This window comes from Phalacrocorax aristotelis, chromosome 14 (genome assembly GCF_949628215.1).
Source record: "Phalacrocorax aristotelis chromosome 14, bGulAri2.1, whole genome shotgun sequence".
In the NCBI taxonomy this organism is placed as follows: domain Eukaryota; kingdom Metazoa; phylum Chordata; class Aves; order Suliformes; family Phalacrocoracidae; genus Phalacrocorax; species Phalacrocorax aristotelis.
The window spans coordinates 15,328,816-15,351,509 of record NC_134289.1 but is presented as its reverse complement, the minus strand read 5'-3'; the positions used below and the strand labels follow the sequence as shown (position 1 = coordinate 15,351,509).

The following is a 22,694-nucleotide window of genomic DNA, read 5'->3' as shown; positions in this document are numbered from 1 at the left end:
AATTTTCCTGATTCTAAGATGACCAGGAAAGGTACTTAAAGGACAAATATTCAACCATATTTAATTATATTTAATGAGCAAATCAGTAAAAGCTATTAGCTTAAAACATTTAAAACACACAATTGGCATACACCTATCATATACATGCTTGTTCACGTTTATGACCTCGTACGTACTCCTATACTAACTACCCTAGGTTTTTCAGGTATTGCAAAGTGCGGAATAGAAATCTATTGCAAAAATCTACGTTATCCATGACTGAAAAGCTGCACCAAAAATTTCAAAATTTTCAAACAAAAGCGAAGGAAATAACCTCCACAAAATTGCTACCCGCAACATTGGCAGTCCCGTTACTTCTCGTGGAAACAGAGAACTGCTTTCTCCGACACAGCCATTGATTTCCCAGGACCTCAGCATCATTTCGGCTCCGCCAACCCCTCCCAGGAAGCGCCCGGGTGGTTCTTTAGGAAACATTGCCACCTACTGGTAAATTGCAATCGCTCAAGGAGTTGCAGCACCCCAAGACACATTTTATTGCTGAGGTTAATGATGTATTACTTACTATTCAGAATTAGTTTTGAGTAGGAGCCTAAAATTCGGGAAGCTGTGATGTCTTTTTTTATTACGCTCTATAGATGTGTTAAGGGATTACCCAGAGCAAGGCAATTTCAGGTAATAAAGTAGCTCAGAGAGCAGATGATCCACGAGAACAAGGCAATGAAGTATTTTCAAATACACTTACCAAATGTATGAACCCAGCTGCTGTCAGCCACGTGCTGATAAATATGGAGCACAGATTCACTAGCTTGATGGAATTACTGAAAATAAACAAAACCCAGAAACAAATAGGAACTTAGTCTGGAATTTATCACACGGTTTTAATAGGTACCTGCGTATGACTGCATACTTTCGACTGAAACAGTCTGATGATGATTTCTGAAGAGATGCAGGCTCCCGAAAAAACTTAATCAAAAGCCTATGCAACATATGCATTAATTTGTCTTTGCAGAGTTCACATTGGCATAATTTAGGTAGCTTGAAAGAAAAATGCCAATGCATTTGAAAGCAGAAAGACGAATGGAAACCTCAGCTAGGTCTGCACTCATAACCAACCCAACAGCAATAAATAATGCGTTTTCACAAATAATCTGGTTGCCTCAGTAAACTCACCTGCTCATTTTTCATCGCTATACACCTCAGCAATTATTTACATGTAACTATTCTGCTGCCCAGGAACACACCCATGCAGGTCGGATGAATCAAACCGAGCCATGCCAACGCATGTCAGCTGCTGAACACTGCACTTACACATACAATTGACTGATGGCCTTTCAATTATTTCATTTTTCGTTAGCGTGTGTGCTGCTTCTATATTCATTGTGCTTTTGACCCCAGACCTGTGGCAGCTTTAAATATTACCTGCGAGAGGATGGTCTTGTCGCACGTTAGCACTTGCTTACGCGACCACGGGGCAAGGCTACCTCCCTACAGTGACAGCAAACGATTAACGAACTATTGCAGCCAGCCTGCACGTGCCGTGCTGCTTTCGTGAAAAAATTACAATTCCCAAATTAAATCACTTGGGTGTTTCACCCTTCGTGTGTAAAGTCCTAAGTAATTTTCATATTATTCTGCTTACATGAACTCCTATGGAGTCGTTTGTGGAAATTCATACAGAGCTGGAGTATTTCACACTTCTCATTTTTAATAAAAAAAAAAAGAATCCCCAAGGAACCAACCAAAGAAAAAAAAAAACCCAAACACTCCCGCCCCAAAAGCCCTCACTCAGTTCAGCAGGAAAATACAATACCTAAATTTGTGGAAGAAATGTAAGTAAAGCTCGCTCCCTCTCTTCTTACAAAAATCGCTATGATTTCAAAAGCTAAGAAGGATATTCAACAAATACACAAGGAACTGAAGTCGATGTGGCACCATGTCTAAATAACCTCACCCAGTCATGGAACTCTATCAGAAATAGCTCTCCTTTGTTTTTGAAACCATTTCAAAGAAAGGATAATGCCTCAGAAAAACCACTATTAGTCCTAAAGCAATACATTCCAAAAGAATAAAAATTGGGGAAAATTCACTATCAGTGCTAGTAGTAGTAGTTTTGCAGTCGAGTTTAATTAATATCTCCGTTTACAACTACTTTAAGGACAACAAAAATGGGTTATTTTCTAAACAAAGTTGAGAAATTAACCTGGAAATTTAGTCAGATTTAATTTCACTTAATTTAACTGGTTCCATTAAAAATATTTTTATGAGTGACAGTTACTGAAGCGGGCGACTGGGGGTACCAGGAAAGAAATACAAAAAATACTCAAAAGTACAATAATACACCAGTAGTTCTGTGATTAATTCCCATTCACCTACATCACGACATATTCCCTATTTCTCTCTTTCTAAAGGTATGGTTGATTAAGGTGCATATTTTGTTGGTGATAAAAATGAGTCTCAGCACTGGACCCTAAACAACAGCTTCCTAGATTAAACAAAACGATAGAAATCGTGCTGATGCCAAGCTCTTCTGGAAGCCTAAATATCATCCTTCACCTGAACTTAGGAGTGACTCCTGATACAACAACGTGCCCGTTGGTCTCCACATATTACTGTAACACGAGTAAATGACAGCAGCCATTAAAAATAACTATTTACGGGACTTGTTTGGTATGTTTTATTTTTGCAGATTTATTAAACATTGTACCTCATCTCTCCTCTATGAAATAGTCCCGTGTTTCCGCCAGGGTCTAAATATAGATGAAGGATTAGTCACAAACATTTTTGTGCTCTTTAAGCTCTTTCCAACATCTGTGCAAAATCCCTTCCTGCGAGCCCTGCCTAAGCCTATGTAGTTTTGTTGAAAAAAATATTACAAAACAGTGGAGGAGAGACATTTTCAGCTGAACACCACACTATTCATTCTATTTCATACAACACGGGAACAAAAAATATTGAGTAAAATAAAATTTATCTCAATTTAGGGAAATGCATACATCCTTGGCAGAGCAGCTTTTTAATATGCCACAGGAAAACTCTGCTTTGCCTTAATGGTTCTTTTCAAATACAATATTTTTTTCAGATATTCTAATAATTATCTAACACTCCCAACACTATTTTGCTAGTCTCTCAGTGCCTCTTTTATGTTTTTTGCATTTTTTAGTGTCTTCCTTTGGATTCCGGTGTTTGGAATGGCTCTCCTGCCCACTGTGTAAATAATATACGCTTCTTTAACCCTCATTTCTCAGCCACTAATTCCAGGTGTAATTTTAATTTGTAGGTTATAGTAAACCTTTTTTCTTTACTGGGGGAAAGAGGAAAAGGAGGACAGAATTTCATTTCTAATTGCACCAAATATTAAAAACACAGCAGTGCCCTTTATACCCTACTGGTTTCTCATCTTGTCAGTAGCTACTTGCTACTAACGCCACGCACGCTGAAGTGCCTCTAGTCAAAACCAGTCACGTAAGGAAGCTCCGCTTTACAGGCTTTCTAATAATCAACATTTGGGTTTTACAGATATTTGGAAATTCATATAAATAATCACAGAGATGGTGATATCTAATCTAAGAGTAAATTTTGCACCACAGAAATGCTATTTAAACGAACAGGCCAATCCTGAATGAGCCAGCTCTAAACGCACTGAACGGGATTAACACAGTAGCCCTTCATTTACGGATCTGGAAGTTTACAAATCCCCCACTCCTGAAGGGGTTTTAGCCTTTAGCCAAAATCCTTTCAGTTTATGGGGCTCTTCCACTGCCTGCCATGCCCTTTGGTGAGGTTGCTCTATGTGTTAAATGCGAACTCACTGGATACTCTGAGCACAAATGACCATACTGGCAGCATTCTAAGCTACTGGACTAAATCTTCACTGCACAGTCTTTCAGTTCTTCACTTGAAAAGACCTGGATTCCTTACAGCCACACAGCTAAAGACAGATAGCGTGACAGTTTTACAGCAAAGGGAATAGCTTCAAGGCTAAGGGCTGACGAAGCAGCCGTTTACCACGAGTGTGCACAAATCTCAAGGATCTACTTCCCCGTCACTGCTCATTAACAGAGCAAGTAAATGGAGTTACTCACACAGAAAACCTTCACACGTGCATCATCAACTGGTGCAGAGAGCACGGGATTTCGGAATGGAACCGAGTTTACAGCAATTATGGGTAGCTGGGTTCAATACTTCAGCTGGGGCATTCTAAGGAATGATGAAAGGCAATGAGTCTTCGACTGCGGGGCCTGGGAAGGTCCCTCTTTTTTTTCCTTCAAAGAGATCTTTTGTTCAAAGTTGTGCTTCTTCTGCACAACTTTTGTGTATTAATAGCCTGAAGAATCAGGCAAAGCCAGAAGGTTACTTGGAATATATTAAATATTCTTTGAAAGAAATGCTAATGACAATGAACACAATCTAAAAATAGCTGAGTGTAAAATTAATTTTTAATATGTTTTTGATGTGAAGGAGGATGCTCAGTTCAAAAAAAAACTGAAATAGAGCCACAATGATTATTTCTCAAAATACTTTTTAGTATTCTGTAGTCTGTTGAATGAATTGTGATTTCTGTTTTTCCAAGGCAGCAGAATATGGACTGATTACGTGGGAAGAAGCAATACGTCATCCGTGCAGAGCTCTGTAATTCACTCCGCTTTTAATTTATCAGCGCTCAGTCTTGCTCAGATATTTCAAATGTAACACGACATCAAGAAAATCTTCTACTGATCACGTGGTGAAAGATACTGACAGTGATAACTCATTCATCAGCAGAAAAGTTTAAAGTATGTTTTTACCAGAAGAGAAAAACATATATTACTAGGACCACTAAGTCTGTCACCAATGCAACTAACTCAGTATGTAAGAAAAGGTCTTACCTTGTTTTAAGAATATTCAGAAACTGCAAAATTTCTGAAAACTGTATCAGTCTAAGGGCTCTTAAAAATCTTAAACCTGTAGTAAAGAAAAAGAAAAAAAAAAAAAACAGCTCTAGTAAAGCAAAGAATAATTCAAATTATAACATTTCACTTACAATGACAGCGCTCAATGAAACCAACACAGGTTGCATACAAAACGTCGAATACCTTTGAAATGTTCTTCCATATTGAATGGTTCCAAGATCCTTACCAGGTCCTTTTCAAATTGTTTTAAAACTTATTTCCTTAAGAGCTGAAATATCCTACCAGAAAGCCTTAGTTTATGTAGGAAGCCGCAGGAGGAGACACACAGGCTGAAAGCTAAGGGGAAAAAAAACCTCGCTGAGGTTCTGCTGGTAGTTCTAGTGCACATGTCCTCCTCTTCTGGGCTGTCAAAGACACACACAGATCTGAAACTCCTCAGTCTCCAAGCTCCCACATTGCTCAGTGAAAGACAAGAGATTATGGGCAAGAGATCTGATAACCTGGATAAAGTAGTCTGTTTATATGCCTGATTAAATTGGTAAATCTTAATGACGTAAAATCATTTATTGCAATAATGCTCCCTATCTCCACCCTAATTTCCAAAAACTCACGCAGAACAACAGAGGGACGACACATTCTCTCTTAAAAATGACAGATCTAATCTAATTCTTTCCATCAGACTATAACTATAGGAATACATTACACTTTGACTATTAAAGTAACAACTCTTTCTACAAAGAAATAGCATTTTTGTGTTGAAATCGGGCTGCATGAACAGCAGTTCCCAGACAACCGCAAAGCCAGCGAGGCACACACAGAGAGCGTGCGCAAAATACCATAAAAGATTAAGGGCTTAAATTATAAAAGAGACTTATACTGATAGTAAATAATTTGGCGGGAGATCTCTGGCATATGAATAAAAGTACATTGTGTATTATACACATGCACAGCTTATAAAATTAAAATAAGGCTTTGAGGATAATTTTTATTAGACAGTATGGCCAAGAGTTATGTAAAAGTTGTGTAACACAGTATTGTGGCTGTTACAGTTAGGTCCAGGGCAGCTTCTGCTCATACTGCCTCTTTATTGACATTTATTTTACCCATTACTACTTTTCATTTCTAGAAACTTAAGGGAAGCCTGGTCCGGGCAAACACGTAAACCTGGTCACAACCTTCAGCACCTCAGTGGAGTCGAGAGGCTCCCCTAGGGACAAAGACGTGTTTAAATCATGGCTTTATTTCTGCAATATTTTTGGAGAGTTGTTAAGTACAACTTTTCTTCATGTTAAGGCTCATAAGTAGCCTTATTAAATAGCCTTGTTAAGGCTCATAAGCGGCCTTAACAAAGTAGAAAATCACTCCTGTCTGTGTAGTACATGGATAAAAAGTTTCTTTTTAATCACTGGCTGTGGGGAGCTCTGAAGATTAATGACAACTTGAAAACTGGATTTGGGGATCTAGACAACAAGCAATAAAATGATGCTTCATCATTATAAACTTCAGATCCATTTGCAATTAGAGGATGATCATTTTGGATCACAGTGCTGAAACAGAGAGACATCTCCCCCTGCTCCACTTGCAGGAGTTCCCACAGCTACTTCTATCCAAAGAGATGCAGCTGGACAGGACCTTCATTAGGAATACTAAACATCCTCAGCTCTGTTCCATCCAGCTATCTCCCTCGCTTCGCTCCCTACGAACTTTTTGATAAACGGCTGGTTGGCGAAAGACCCTTCCTTTCAAACGCTCTGCATCGCACCTGAACTTAATAAGGCGGCCAAGCTTCCCATTGCAGGGTTTCAAAAGGAAGGCTGAGAAACATCACAGTTAGCAGTAAACCCTGTATCTCCAAACTCTTACAAAGCTTAAGGTATATTTTAGTTCCTGAGACTCAAACGGTAGAACAAAAAGACTATGGCTTCAACGTCTTTCTTGTGGAAGAAATCATAATGGATTAAATTCTGCATTTGCTTCAGCCTACACTATTTTAAAGAATTCCCTTCAGAGAATAAAAGAGGAAGTGGAGAGTTTGCTGGAACAGTTTACTTGAACTAGAAACTGAACTGGCTTTGTAATTGTAAAACGTTACAATCACCTCGTAACCTCTCTATCTTGTCCAGGGCGTTATTTGCAGGGCTGTGTTTTACAGCTAAAGGAATTACTACCCAGAAAGGATCCAGTTTTGATATTGAGAAACCTCAGTGTATTACCTGCTTTGTGTGGTTCAAATACGAAGAACAAAAATGAAAATAAGTTTTCCTCATCATGATGGCAAATAAATTCCTTACAGTATTCCACTCGGTTAAAGACAAACAGTTCTGTTATTAGACTCTTACACACATGCCATTTTATGTGATATTCTCTGCTTCCTGACTTGCAAATAATCTCTGAGTTCCATCATCCTAGCAAGGAAGTGGGATTTAATAAGAATCTCTTCCTATGTTCATAGCATCAGGACGTAACAAGGCATAAGCCCTACGAAAAGGCACTAAGAAAAGGCAGAATCTCTAGATGAGATACTGAGAACTTCAGAGACAAACTACCGTGGTCTTGTATGATGCCACCTCTACAATGTTATAGAGGCAACGTGTTTGTAATTAATTAGCTTTTGTAGAAACGTCAGTCCTGTTAGAAATATTGAATTTTTTGTATTTATTATAAAATATATTCTATACTAGTCAAAAAAATCCTCTGGAAAAATCAATACATATAGGAAATAGAGATTAGGAAAACCCACCATGACAACACACCTTTCAAGCCTACAAAAGTGATGCATTTCAAGTGTTTGCAGTATCCATTAAAATTATGTCCTCACTTTTGCTTCAAAGGACCTCTAAAGGTCTTTTTTTCATGAAAACCTAATTGGAATATAATATTATTTCCAGCTATGTAGAGACACCACCTCATACAAATTTCAGCAGCAGAATGAATATTGCAAGAAAACAGGTTTGTTTGCCCTAAGAGTGAGTGCTGACTGTTAGCAGCGGCCCGACCAGGTGCTGAACAAGGAGCACAGTCTGCCTCAGTGGATAGAGCGCCGGGGTACTGGGTTTGGTAATGAATCTACGGGCTCACTTCTGAGCCCTGTAATCCCATTGAGTCGAAAATCTCGCCAACCGAGGGCTTTCAAATCTGTCTGACATTCACTGATGTCAGAGTCAAGGAGAGCCTGGCTCTGGAGGAAAAAAGGAGAGACTGGGAGTAGCATTCTTAGTATAAACCATGGTGAGAATCAGGGCCTGGAGCATCTCCCTTATGAGGAAAGGCTGAGAGACCTGGGTCTGTTCAGCCTGGAGAAGAGAAGGCTGAGGGGGGATCTCATCAATGCCTATAAATATCTGAAGGGTGGGTGTCAGGACGGTGGGGCCAGGCCCTTTTCAGCGGTGCCCAACGCCAGGCCAAGGGGCAACGGGCACAAGCTGGAACACGGGAAGTTCCCCCTGAACATGAGGACAAACCCCTTCCCTGTGCGGGTGCCAGAGCAGGGGCACAGGCTGCCCAGAGAGGCTGTGGGGTCCCTTCCCTGGAGACATTCACCCCCCGCCTGGACGCGGCCCTGTGCCCCTGCTCTGGGGGTGCCTGCTCACGCAGGGGGTGGGACAGGGTGAGCTCCAGAGGGCCCTTCCAACCCCCACCAGTCTGGGATTCTGTGATTCTGAGAAAGGCAGGTGGTTTGCAAACAGGACTGAAAGGCTTAGAGCTGAGCAGGGAAGAAGCCTGTTTGAAGTAGAAAAATCAGGAATATTCATAAGAGATGTGTATTATAGAAGAATGTGAAAAAAGAACTTTGAAAAACAATCTGAACATTAATGCATAACAGGACTGGACAATGGTAGGGCTGCAGCTGGTAGGTTTAAGTAACCTTGTTTCCCGGTACTCACAGTATCTTGCTTTCAGGGGCTGAGCGTACAAGCATCAGTTGGTTCAGCGTTTGCAGGTGAAACCCCCGTGCTATTAACGCAGAGAGTCAGTCAGCCAAAACAACCGTACATCGCAGGGACAAATCACGCTGCACACCTCCCCAGCAGGGGACACCACTTTGTGTGGTCTGTTGGCAACGGCCACTAATACCAGGCTGAACTGAAACAAGGGAGAAAGGGGAATTCCCATTCTTGAATAGTTATTTCTAAAGCTTGACTGTGAAAGAGGTAAGAGGTGCTGGTTTTGAATGAATGTTTGGCAACCTAAGACATTTAATAGCATTAACTGCTTGACCTTCTAGTAAATGATGTTCATTTTGAAAGACTGCAGCTAATTCAGAGGTTTCAGCCTTGTTCTTCCATTAGACCACAAAAAGCTGCTGCTGAGAATAAACTGCAAGCATAAAACTCAGATGAAATGAGTTTGCCCCTAAATATATGATTCTTTATATCACCTTGAACTTAGCAAGAGGAGGAATCAACTGAATAACTCCCAGAGGAAAAAGTCCACGCAGCACTTCATTCTGGTGCCGGTATTAATGACGTACAGAAGCGGGCTGGCGATCATACGTGCATCCGTGAACTGAAGACACGGTAATCCTCACAGCAATAACCTTGTTGCAATAAGACTGTTGTCAAACTGAAAATGGCCTAAATTATTCAGTAGGTAGCTCGCTATGAATCCTCACAAGATCAAAATTAAAACAAGTTAAATAGAAAAGATTTTGACGGGTCTAACTCAAGAGTAAGTATTGACAAAGCGTCCATAAAATATAGCCTGTCTCTGAAAACTAATCACATGTAATCAGTAACAAAAGGCTCCACGCTATGCTCTCTCTGTTTTCAAAACAAATTGCACTCACAACTAAGATGGGTTTATTTCTTTCAAGCCCACCAACTCGGCAAGAATAGGAATTTTTGATGTTCGTTTATGTATCGAGAATAGTAATCAAAATTCTATAGTAGGAGCACTAACAGAAATTCCCATTTTCCCAAAGCTGTCTCAGCTACTGAGACAAACGTGCACATCTCTCTTTCCTTAGCAATATTTGGGAACGTATTTTATACAAGTGGGGAAAAATAATTTAATACGAAATAACTACAAAACTGTTTTACATTTTAACAATGTAATCACTAGACGAGATAGGGTAAGTTTCTTGTGTATTACAATAAAGTCTATTCTCGTTCTGCACACTTAATAGGACCCTGCTGCTAAAGTTAATGGAGCAAACTGGTGAATGGAATGCTCAGGGAGCGCTTGCTGGTTTGTCTCCATCACATCACTCACCTTTTTCTTGGCATGGGGTTTCTTACGGGATCTGACTGGAGTAAGAGATAATCTTCTATACTACAATTTATATAAAAACTAAGTACCAAAAGGTTTCATTTACCTAGAAAATCTCCCTAATCATGGAAAAATATAGTGATAAAATGAAAGGCTTCTTCAGTTTGGCAGTCTTCTGCTTCTAAACAGGCGACTAAAGTATGCTTCTGAGCTGGAGTTTCTTTGAGCTGCAATGCCCAGGATAAAACTAGGAGATTCATAGATTTCTAGACCAGAACAAACTCTCATGACTACCAAACCAGGTTCCTTTGAAAATATGAGCCAAAGAATTTTAGTCAATAGTTTCTGCCTCTAGTACAATAATTTGAGTTGTAGGTATGACGATTCAAAGGAGCCTCCATGTATACCACAGGACTACTTTCTTACTGTGACAATATTTGTTTAGCTAGCGGTGTTTCCCATACAGCTAACAGACCATTTTCAAAGTCCACTGAAAATGTAAAATCCGTGTGTAATATGCTGTATTATTTTTACTATGTAATTTCCTGGATAAGATGTGTGGTGTAATTTTACTTCCGACTCTGAGCATTTAACCTAGAATCTGTTTTAAAAAAAAAAACCAAAACAAACACACCCAACCAAAAACCCTCAACAACTCCTGACTCCCAGAGATCGAACGCCTGCCTCCTGAAATGCTATACACTGAATTTAGATATGAAAAACTTGAAATCAGTTTTTAGTATGACAGAAATCAACGATCTGTGCAACAGGGAACAATATGCTAAGCTGAAATTCTGGGCTAGATCTAGAACACAACAGGAGTATTTAAATTAATTTCACTACATGCTTGTTCAGTTCGGCGAGGTGCAAAGACTCTCCAGCGATTGCTTTCTGACTCTCTACTAAGGACCCAGTAAAATGGATGCTTTGGACCAGAATGGTGATATAAACACGATCAATGAACTATGTGCCGGTAGCAATGCAATTACAGTAAGAAATTATTTTCTCTATAAAGTTTACAGCAAAAAAACCTACATTATTTTAAGCTTTATTTGAATTTAGAGTCTTAAAGGTGCTGAAATATGGTATTTTCCTGTCTGTCAGACAGTTTTGCAGTCTCTCGGCTGAACTGATGCTTTCCGCTAGATTAACGTACAGCAGCAATCAGGATTACCCACAGGCTACAAACCCCCCAAAAAGGCAATTTACCATTTTAAATCTATAAAGGGGAAGAGGAGGAAATCACAACAACTAAACTTATCTGTCATTAATGACATTCTAAAAACAGAAACAGGAATTGGGGTATTTCTTCATTCAAGACGAGAGGTCAATCTACCAGAACACCATCAAGCATTACATTATTTCTCATCAATGAGATACATAATCCCTGTCTTATCGCCATATGTTGCTTTTTCCATCAATAGCACATCCCGAATATTGGTATAAGGGTTCAGTCCACAGAGGTTCTGAATACCGTTTCTACTCCTGACAAACCATTCACCCATTCACCAGAACGGTATCTTTATCAAACCTATCAATGGCTACATCTACCCTATATTAGATTAAGACCATATGGTTTACTGAAGACTGAAAAAACCAGAATCCATATTTAGGAAATCAGAACCTTTTCTGAGATGCATGTAATGGAGGGCTAATTTTTAGGTTCCCATCCTGAATTCCTTCACACAAGACAATTGAGCAACCTGAGATTCCAATCCCTGGAGGTAGGTTTGAAAAGGAAAGCTCAAAGACAACGACGAGAAGAAATACCACAGGAGGAAATGAATCTGCAACTCCTTGAAAGCAACACGGCCAAAATATTTTCATTCATTTCCCTGCCTCTGTTATGCAAGTGCACAATCAGGGAAAACAGCACACAGCAGGAATAAAAATCAATGCCCTATGAACCCTGAGAGCTAAACTGCGTCAAGTTCAGAATCTACATAGGTTGTACGCTAATTGCTTTCCAACAGTGCTGTGTCAGAGACCTGTTAATAAAGCACTCTGCTGCATATTTCTTTAGCTTTTACATCTGTCAAAATAACGACAGCGGTTTTAAAAGTAATTTCTGAATAACTCCACCATCGCAGACTATTACATTCCATCCTTCAATAAAGACTGGATTACATGATTCTACGTGAATACCGAACCCGTTTGATGAGGGATCAGAGACGCTGGCACATGTGAGTTTGGGAAGGAATTTTTCCTGTAAAGCAACTGAAATCCTGTAGTATTACTCTGAAGTAGAAAAATTAAATATAATACCTTTTTAGAAAAGACTAACACCAGCACCAGAGACAGAATCACAAACTACAGTTCTGCACAAACAGTTTAGAGTTGGACCTTACCCCAGTACGAGCCGACCCTATAACAAGATACCAAGGAGTTTCGAAAACTATGTCGTTCTTCCTTTTCAGGGATATTATGGCCACCTTTGACACGATATCCATTTTGGAACAATTCTCCGAGCGATTTTTTACGCCTTCTAGTACTTTTATAAGTTTCTGTTCGCGTGCCCCCAGAAGGGCTGTGGTAGACTAAGATCTTGCTGGGAATCATGACTATGGATCTCCGGCGTCAGGAGCACCGCGTATCAGTATTGTGGTCCAGCCTTCAGTCACAGCATCCGCTATCAGCGAAGACGGTCATATGTTTACCCTTCTTTTTGCTAAGTCAGTACCAACGGGGAGAGACAGCTCAGAGTTCTTTCTTTAACAGGACTTCTCTTTGGAAGCAGATTTTTTTTTTTATCTGGACACAGGATAATGCAAAGTTCACCTTTGCACGTCGGACGCGTTCAAAAGATAACTCAGTGTAATGCAGTCCGTTTCTGTAGCACGGAGCAAACTGATTATTTCCAATACAAAACTCAGCCTCACAAAACAGACTACGGGTATCGCAAACTGGGTGGACAAAACAAATCACAGAAGCAGGCAGGCAGTGCAGATGCTCCTCTGATCCATGATGTATTAGAGCTTAAAAGCCATCTTCTATCCGGATATTACCACATAAGCTTCTTTCAGATACACCAAAGAACCACACCTATCGATTCAAAACCCACACACGTGATGCTGTTCACTTGGAATGAACAGGTACTCTCGTAAAGAGTGCAGTTGTAGTTCACGTGCATAAAGGGAATTGTTTGCTGTGTGTTATTTTCTTTGGCGACTTCACATAGCTGTCTTCCAGTTAAAGCTAGTATGCAGGAGGCAGGGGTCGTATAATCAGCCGACTCTTACAGGATTTATCCCAGATGAAATAAAAAAAACACACACACACAACAAGCCTTCATCTAATCCCAGTTGATGACAGCTATGTTACTGAAGGGAAAAAAAACCCACCAAAACAATTTAGCCTTCGGGCAAGAGCACACAGAATAGAGCACATTAGTTCTCTCAAGCAGACTTGCTCTGCGAATATTCACAAAACAGGGTTTTTGTTCAGTCAGCTACCATTCAGTTAGAAAAAATTCTTTAAAATAAAATGTAAATGTGAGATATTACCTTCCATAATGTATGTTGTGCTTTCTTAGTCAACTGCCCTGCTTTGAGCATAACACACGAACTTCATCTTGAAAAGCTATCTTCATTTCAAGGAATATGCTCATCATTCCTATTTTTTGGGCCCAGAGGAGCCACAAAGATGTATATGCCAAAAATATATCCGTGCCATCTGGGGTACAATGCAAAGCAGACACGAAAATAGACTGCGCCGTGTGCTTATAGGAAACACACAGGATCTCAAAGCGTTTTGGAAATGCTACGGAAGCGTGACGATGCCCAGTACAGACACGGGGAGGACGGTGTGCACAAATTTCACATTTCAAGGAATACGCAGGGCGTGAATTGGAGGCAAACCACTCCTGCGACTGCTTTACACTACGTTCTCACAAACAACCTGGTCGCGTTCCCACTGGCCACAACAGCGAAGTTCCACTGAGTCTAGCGGGAACAGGTTTTGATTCTATACATACACATGCAGACGTATATAGAACTTGTCTGTGAGCGCTCAAATCACTCCCCTCAAATCGGCAGGGCTTCACCAAGGTAAGCACTCGTCTGTGTTAGAAATCACATCTTGTACAGCTCAAGCTGAAATCATGTCCTACTTACTTTTTACCATATAAGGCATACTATTTTTCTTTCTTTTTGTATTTCATCTTGAATAACATTATAATCTTACTATTATCCAATTTTAAACCTATCATTAGTGCACTTTGTACTTAGTACAGCAAATGTTTGGGTGTAGAATCCATTTACCTTGTGAGCCCGGAACATCTCCAAAGGAAAACAGAACCCAAGTAATAAATAGCAAGAGCCAAGCTGTTTAGTTTACATAACCTGTATTTTGGGTTTAGTATTTTGTCGGTATTCCTTCAGCTCTCTCAGCTCCCTGGCGTAGCCGGATTTTTATCAGTTCTCTCCCTCTTTCTGTCAGTGCACCGCTAAACCCATTGCCTACATCAAAATCTGAAAACATGGATTAAGTTAAAAAACTGGAAATAAATCTAAAATAAACCCGTTCCACGAGTTAAAAATATTAATCTCAATTTCATCAGCAGCAGGACGATGACGTGTAGCGCTGAGAAGCACTGCTCACCATCGCAGACAGAGCCAAAGACGTTGGTATTCCTTTCCTGTGCAGAAGTTTCTGCTTTCCAATGCAATGTTTTTTAGCATTTTGTTCTATATTCTGATGATGCAAGACAGCTTCTTGTTGTCAGTGAGTACTGTTCTCCACCACCTGTATTAGCTACCTATTCCTCGGCCAAATTTTTCATTTTACATATAAAATTAGATTACAGAAAATTGTTCTCTGTAGGCTAAATTATTTTTTTCTTCAATTGTCAAGAAAACTACCTTTTCGCTATGCCATCATCTAGCTTAGATGAGCATCTGAGTGAAAGTCTGAAGTCCAAAGCAGCAGATGAAGATGATGCCATTAGGAAAGCGGCACCGTTTCCAGTGTTTCTAGACTTTTTCCCACCTCTGTGAAGGCCACAGTCGACAGTCTCCTGGTATGAGGCAGACTTACAGCTCCTAAACTCTGTGTTATCAGAAACACCAGAGATGTGTGCGCTCTGCGCCAAAGCATTCACTCCAAACTAATCAGCATTCATTCTGTTCTAAAGGGCTCTGGGATGTCTTATTAAACCTTACTGTACCTTCCACAGACCCAAGCTATTTAAAGTATGTTATGAGTAAAGTTTTCCATATTTTCAATAGAAGCATATCCTTGGCGCATATCACTCCACAGCCCTCCCTGAATTTGCCATAAAAATGGATAGATACCGTTACGGAGGCATTGCGACCATTAAATGACAACTTGCTTTCAAAGTCCGTCCAAATGTGAAACTAATGTCAAATACGCAGGAGAAGAAAGCAAGGCTTCTCAGCAGCTGGGCTCTGCTTTACCTTCGGCTGTGCAGGAATTAGGTGCTTGCTACCCCATCTCGCAAGAGGGCAAGGGAAGAGCAGATCTTTGGCATAGACACCCAATGTGTTAGGTAGAAGCAGGTATCAAATTTTGGTCCTCTAGAGCACAGGTTAGACAGGGGTGACCGACCTGCGGTGCTTTTGTAGGATACTACCTGCTTACAGTTGCGTGAAAAAGCACAATCTAGAAAAAACATGGAGACAAGGAAGCGTGCCAAGGAGACACCTGCTGTAGAGAAAAATAACTTTGTTATATCCAGTGACCACTCTCTCCTTGAAAATTACCTTAAAATTTATCTTACAGTAAGGCAACACAGACTGTTCCACATGCTCTCTGTCCTCTCTTTCAGGTTGCTACTTCTGAAACTCGAGTTCTACGAGAAATGGCCCTGAAAATTTTCACTGGTCCTATTTCAAAAAGGGTAAAAGTACTACTCGCAGAAAGAAAAATAACCTGGTGCGTCTGAATATAAAATCTATACAGGCTGGCCGGCAACTACTTTTCAGTATAGCTTTGTAGCATTGTCTGTGGGGGACGACACCACCAGAACAATCAATCTAAGGTCTATTCTGCCAGGCACTTACCGCTCATTAATCTCACTAAATGAGTTAGAAGGTAAAGTTACGATCCAAGCTTGAATTCCTGAAGAAGTGCATGTAATTGCATGATTTTTTTTTTTTATCTCCCAGTCTCAAAGTCTTAAGATATTAAACCATTTTCAGAAAGCTTGGCACTGGCCATAACAGAGTCACTAGATACGTTAACGTTAACTTCGCTGCTTTATACGGCTACAGGCAACGACCGTGTTGTATTCTGTCAGAGAGGCAGAGGTACAGCCAGTAGTGAATGAATAGCAGATCTTTACATAAAATCAGAGTGTATTACCTTCTAAGCATCATATTTTATAAAGGAAGTATTATCCCACCAAACTGATGGTGGTGCCATTTTTAACGAAAGGCTGGAAGCGTGAAGGGAAGGATAAACAATATTCATACTTACCTCATGGATAACAGAGCTAGGGAGAAAAGGAATTTATTAATCTCTCACTTTTCTGTTTTTTTTTTTTTAATCTTACAGTTGTATAATCCTTTCTAGATACTGAAGACCGTATTTAAAAAGCATGAAAAGTATGCTTTTTTTAATTCTTTGATTTTTGGAGAATCAATTAATTTGCCACTTTACTGATGATGCTACTAAAACCAAGATGACCCTTGAAACAAGAGGCTGCACCTCAGCAAGCTGACCTTGCAGAGGGCTGGCACTGAAGGCTGGAAACGTGGGGTTTGTTTTTTAGAAGAGCCCATTACAACTGAATATACAGTAGTTTCACTTCCTGAAGAATGACAAGTTAGCATCTTGTATAATTTTCCCTGGCATTCATCAGGAACAAACTGCACTAAAATCAGGAATATGCTATTCTGAGGCTGTAACCGTGGGGTAGGACAAATGATAAGAACAAAGGCAAAGGAAGGACAAAGGCCAGATCTAAACCCTGACTCATGCTGCAGGACAACGGTTTAAAAAAAGACTTGCAATTCTGCCCGTCTTTGCTCCTGTGAGTCACAAGGCACGGGCCGTAATTGCCAAAGAAACGATGAGCGTACTACGAAACGAGACTTGAAAAGGAGTCAAATACTTCAGTTCTAATCAACTCGTACGATATAATGGATCCCAGCCACCGAACCTTCTTTAGCCTTTGAATCGCTCAAAGCAAATATTTAAAGAATAGATATTAGCAGATATATTATGAAAAACAGATTATGAAAATTCTACACCACCAAATTCTATGTGATTATGATCCAAGTGCAATTAAAAAAAGAAAAGTTTTCTGACCAGAAACTTCATAAAATATTTTTGCCTGTCCAAGAGTCGCGATGCCCTTTTACTTGATGTAGAGAATGCTTCCTTGCGCATGGTTTAAATTTATACTGTAATAACAGCAAACAGAATAGTTCACACTAGCTCTCGGATTAAAGTTTTAGGCATAAAATTTCACAGAAGTCAAAGATTATGGTGTTTTAACTGCTTTTTGGAAACACAGCTCTCATATAGGCCCATTCACTGTTTATCAGTATCCCCTATTTCACCCCATGCCAGTACTAAAAAGCAGTCTTCACCGGTTCAGTGTTGGATCATGTTTAAATACAAAGTCTGAGAACCGCAAGTGCCAATTCAGCACTAAGGCTGCATCAAGAACAAATCCAGTCAAGGCAGAAGCACTTAAAACTCCCCATTTCAAGTGCATGTCAGACAGAAGAACCTGTCCGTGATCTGCCTACTGAGAAGCAGATTCTCAGCGAGTTTCAAGAGCACGCAAACGCTTGCACTAACAGGGCAATGGTACTGAATCACCAAGAATATGCGGGGAAGATTCTTTGTGCTCTCAGAGTAGGTTAGAACCAGTGCCTGGAAAATGAGGTGTCTGTGCTTTCCTAGAAGATGCCATTCCTCTAAATCTATGTATTATTTACTATTTCCCGCTGAATGCAACATATTTCTTACATGACCCACCTTGTGTAATTGTGGATCACTTCCTTTAGATGAACTTTGACATTAAGAATGAGCATGAGAGAATGCAGGCGAAGCTTGGTTTGGTTTTACTTTCGAGATGTCTCTGCTTTTACAGTGCTGACATCTACACTTTGCCCACAATAGGAAGGAAAATGAAACAATGCAAAAGAATCCAAATTCAGGGTTAATATGGAATTTTATAGAAGATAAAAGCCGGGATTGCACTATTTCCTTTACCAATTATACCGTCTCATTTGAATTTATACTTGCAACATTTTACATGTCGAGACTCAGATGTTCATTGACTGCCTCGCCACCGTGATATGTATCGCCCGCTAAGTAACCCCTATAAAAATTACCTTTTAAGAATTAGCATTGTCCTAACCACATATCTAGCCATTACTACACACTTCATTGACTATGCTTTCATAAGTATCTGAATTTTAAATAAATTATATAAAATTTGTATATACACAATACAAATGTTCATAGGTGATAATATTTGTCTTCATTTATTACATACATAATTCATCATGTAAGCACATAATTAAAAAGTGAACTTCTAAACGATATCATATCTATTATCCACAGCAGCCTTTATGTAACAGGACATGGGTAAGAACCCCTATAGGACTTAGAACTTCAATGGCAGCTGAGGGCGTTGGGTGTTGAACAGAAAAGGGCCGCAAAGGTTGAATTTTGAAAAAAGAATCAATACAAAGGTTGTGAAATGCATTCAAATCATATTAGGGTTTTATATTTGTCCCACTGTGATTATTTCTTCTTCCGTCACGAGGCTGAAGAGGCATTACACCCTTGACCTTCACTGACTCACTTGACTTACCTCAGAGAAAAGCATCCCAGAGCAGAACTATGTGAAAGCGAGCAAATTGATTCAACGTGCAAATAACATTCCCCCCGACATCAGCACACAGTGGCAACGCCACCCGTGGCCGCTACCTTACAGCCGGCTCACAGCAAGAAAAGACCTTTCTGCTGGGCTACGGAGGTACGCATCTGCAGACCCCCAAAGTCTAGCATCAACTTAACCCACGCCTTCAAGCACACGACACGTTGAACAATGACTGAGGTTGGCGTCAACTGATGGGCGCATGGCGATTGAAGAGAAACCAGCGCATCCTGCAGCGCAGCATGAGCACGCCTGTACGCCAAACCTCGTACGGTTCTGAAGGAAAATGTTCCGCACAGCAAGGGGCTGATCGAAGAAAAACATAACCAGCAATTAGGAAGACAATCAAGCTGATAGATTATTTATACTGAGCAGCAGAGCAACGAGGTGATAATGGAGAAATAACGACTGGAGAGTTCGGAGTACCTCAGAGGTCTCATGATGCAGTAGGTTGAACCCTTTTGGTCTCGGTCATCTTTGCTTGCGAGGGACAACAACATTCTCCTTTCGGTAACGCGGATTATCACCTCCAGATATCCCGACCTGAATGCAAAACCTCTTGAAACTGAACTCGACAGCTAAGATACTAAATGGCCGATTCTTTTCAGCTAAACCTCCACAGTGATGCTAAAATATTATTATTTTTATTAAAAACAGCACTCCTTAAAGAATAATGCTGGACAAAATGCTGCGTACTAGACCTGCCCCTGCAGAACACGCTTCCATCTGCCTTACTTTATAGAAGTTGCTTTAAAAAGAAGGCAAAATAATTTCCCTGTATAAACCGCTTAACTGAAACAAGAAAATGGCTTTCGAAAAACAAAAAAAAATGTTTTATATACTATAAGTTTTACTTATGTGGAAAACCACATTTTTCTATGTTGAAATGCTATTTTTAAATTAAAAGGCGCATTATTGTATCTTTGATCTTTATCTGCCATCTCCTATATTTTCACTAGCAGCAAACAGAAGAGCTGACAGAGTCAAACCGACTGCTCTTCCAGTATTTCAGCTTTTGACCTGAAGTAGCAGCAAGACAGATTTCATAAGAAAAAGCCTAGTTCTGGCAAATGCCTGTGCAATTTGGAAGACAAGATAAACTTAGATAGTTGGAACTTAAAATACCAAGAAAATTAAAATTCTTTGGCTTCATATCCCTTTATACATATTAAACCAGAGAAGTAAGATTGGTAGATAGATTCAGAGGGAAATGTTTCATAACTAAGCCTATATAAAATTTGCAAACACAATGTACAGATTTTGTGAAAAAGAGTTAAAAGCTAAATGCCTGAGTGAAAAAAAAGTGCACCCCAAAGTTTAGTGGCAGCTTATTTAACACTGCTCCATGTTAAAAAGTTCCTGGAACAGAAGAAACTGGGAAAAGCAGGAGCAATATCCAAAAGCACACACGCACAAGGAGGACGCAAATACTGCCCTCTGAGCATCGTTGGCTTTATTGGCAACGCCTTGCCGGCAATCCACCAGGTACGGCACTGCAGGGCAGGCAGTCGCGGAGGAGGCAATAACTTCAGAGACACTCTTGTGATGCAGAGGAATGTCCTTCCATTTACGGGCTGGGTCTTTGCTGCGTTTCTATTGCATTCTTTAGAATTTGAGATAGTACGATACTAAACGCTGCTGAAGGTGACGACAAGGTTAATGAATGCTAAATGCCTGGGGGTCAGCAGTGAATCAAGAATAAGCTGCGTAATGTAAGGATGGACACTATAAACACAGAACTGGAGAGCCTCAGGTGTTCAAAAAAGTGATGTGAAACAAGTGACAGAAGTGGCAAAGTGCGGAAGATACTGTTTTCTTGACTTAAGTCAATACTCCATGCAACTCTGCCAGATGGTATAAACACCGTGCAGCCCCAAACCTCAGGAAAAGCCTGAAATACTTTAGCTGGAGGAACACTCGTCTCTAGATCCCGAATTCTCCTTCTCCGCACGTCACCTGACTCTGTATGGCAAATTACTGCAACTGCAAAAACGGAGCAGCGGATCAAGGAAGAGGCTGAGGAGGGACGTAGCCTTGTTACAAACTATTACCCGTCCAGCTGCTACTTCTAAAGGTCGCAAAAGCAGGGAGGTCGGAATTTTGCTCATATCGATACCCGAAGCACAGAGGACAAGAAGCAACCTTACCTAATCCCCGTGCGTTTTGGCCTATCAGGTGATGGCCAAGCAGTGCATCTAAATAATGACGTTTCTCCTTTTGAGTTTGGAATTATAAAAAGAGTGAAAATCTTAATCAAATCCTCTCTTGATTTTTCTTAGAATCCTATATATAAAGTCGAGCAAAGGAATTGCTAAAAGATTATTGAAAGGATATGAACGATCTGGTTTATATAAACCTCCAGTCTCAGCTGAGCACATAAATTCATTCAGAGCGCTCTGATATTCGGTAAGAACAGCCACCACATGAACTTTCTAAAGTCTCGTACCGAATCCCTAACTTCTGCTCCTCCTAGTGAGATCCCAACTATCTTTGCATCAGCTCATATCAATTCCATCCTCAACAGGATTTTCTCATGACTAATTCAGTCCTGCAAAAAGGTCAGGAGGAACATGGCTAGGTTTGGGGTTTGTTTGGGGTTTTTAAAGTTACTTAAACTGCATAATGCATCTTTTCTTAATTCCACACGAACCAAGCCTTGTGCACCGCAGGGCACACGAGACAACTGATGCTGAATTAACGAGAGCTACGTGGACATCTCAGTATATTTAGTCCAGGACTTAGAAGATAAGAGAAATCCTTTAAGCTGCATTACAGAAGTTGAATGCTTAGAAATACAAAGTGAGCTAAAGCCCCAAAACAGTCACCAGAAATCATAAAATTTATGTTAAAATCACCAGAATATAAAAATCTCATTTTCTAGGTATAAGGACTTCTGGTTTGGGGCTTATGTAGGTATTGATTAGATCACACTCCGCAACAGCATTACTCAGAATCAATGTATTAAGAAAACAGTTACCAAGAAATCAGTGAAAGAAGATACCGGGGGTAAAACTACTGGATAATGTATAGTGAATAGATTGAATGCTTACAAGGCGCTGTACAAGTTCACGTACTATCTTGGAGCCAAGACATGACATTTTATTTTCAACTGGTCTTTCAGCTGTCTTTTAAAGCTAAGAAACAATTAGTTAAATAAAAAAAATAACCCTCTCTCTCCTATTGCGATTGAGGTTAGTTCCATGCTGTAGGTAGCTCAGGGGAACCTGCAAAGCACCCGACTAACAATAATGCAATGATCTTTTTGGACACAAGTAGCAGTTTTAAATGCCTCTCACGCAAAGGAATACAAATGCCAGAAGACAGGGTAAGTGAATTCTGGGTTGCCTAAGCAGTCTGAGGGCAAGGGTTTTCTTCTTTTAGAACATTATTCCATTAAAGACAAAACTGCACAGTTTGGGTAGCCTTCGTTTGAGCAGAAGGGACTTAATCACAGAGTCTGAAAGACCACTGAAACCACCAGAGAATATAAGAGCAGTCATAAAGTAATTAAACTGATAATAAAAAGCAGAATAGAAAGAAAACACTAGAGTGTTTTTTCACATAACATCCAGATGTTGAGTACATATTTTGATTAGACAAGAAGGGATATGGAGAAAAGAAAATTACATAAACACTTCCCCAAAAATGCAAACTGTTTGCATTTTTTCCCCCTTCGATTAAGAGGAATTGCAGTGATTTATTTTTCCACATAAATCCCACATACTTGTTATTACCATCCT

General features: G+C 40.0%; 1 protein-coding gene across 14 annotated transcripts in view; it reads right to left on the bottom strand.

Annotated features, from left to right (window-relative positions):
- The window catches only part of KCNMA1 (potassium calcium-activated channel subfamily M alpha 1), a 510,997-nt gene that overhangs the window by 169,438 nt on the left and 318,865 nt on the right, over window positions 1–22,694 (bottom strand). For all 14 annotated transcript variants that reach the window (XM_075109777.1, XM_075109780.1, XM_075109788.1 and 11 more), the window contains exons 6-7: window positions 4,866–4,941; window positions 743–818 (exon numbers count right to left, since the gene is read on the bottom strand). In XM_075109777.1, coding sequence (XP_074965878.1) covers window positions 743–818; window positions 4,866–4,941 — 152 coding nt within the window. The remainder of the gene's footprint in view (window positions 1–742; window positions 819–4,865; window positions 4,942–22,694) is intronic.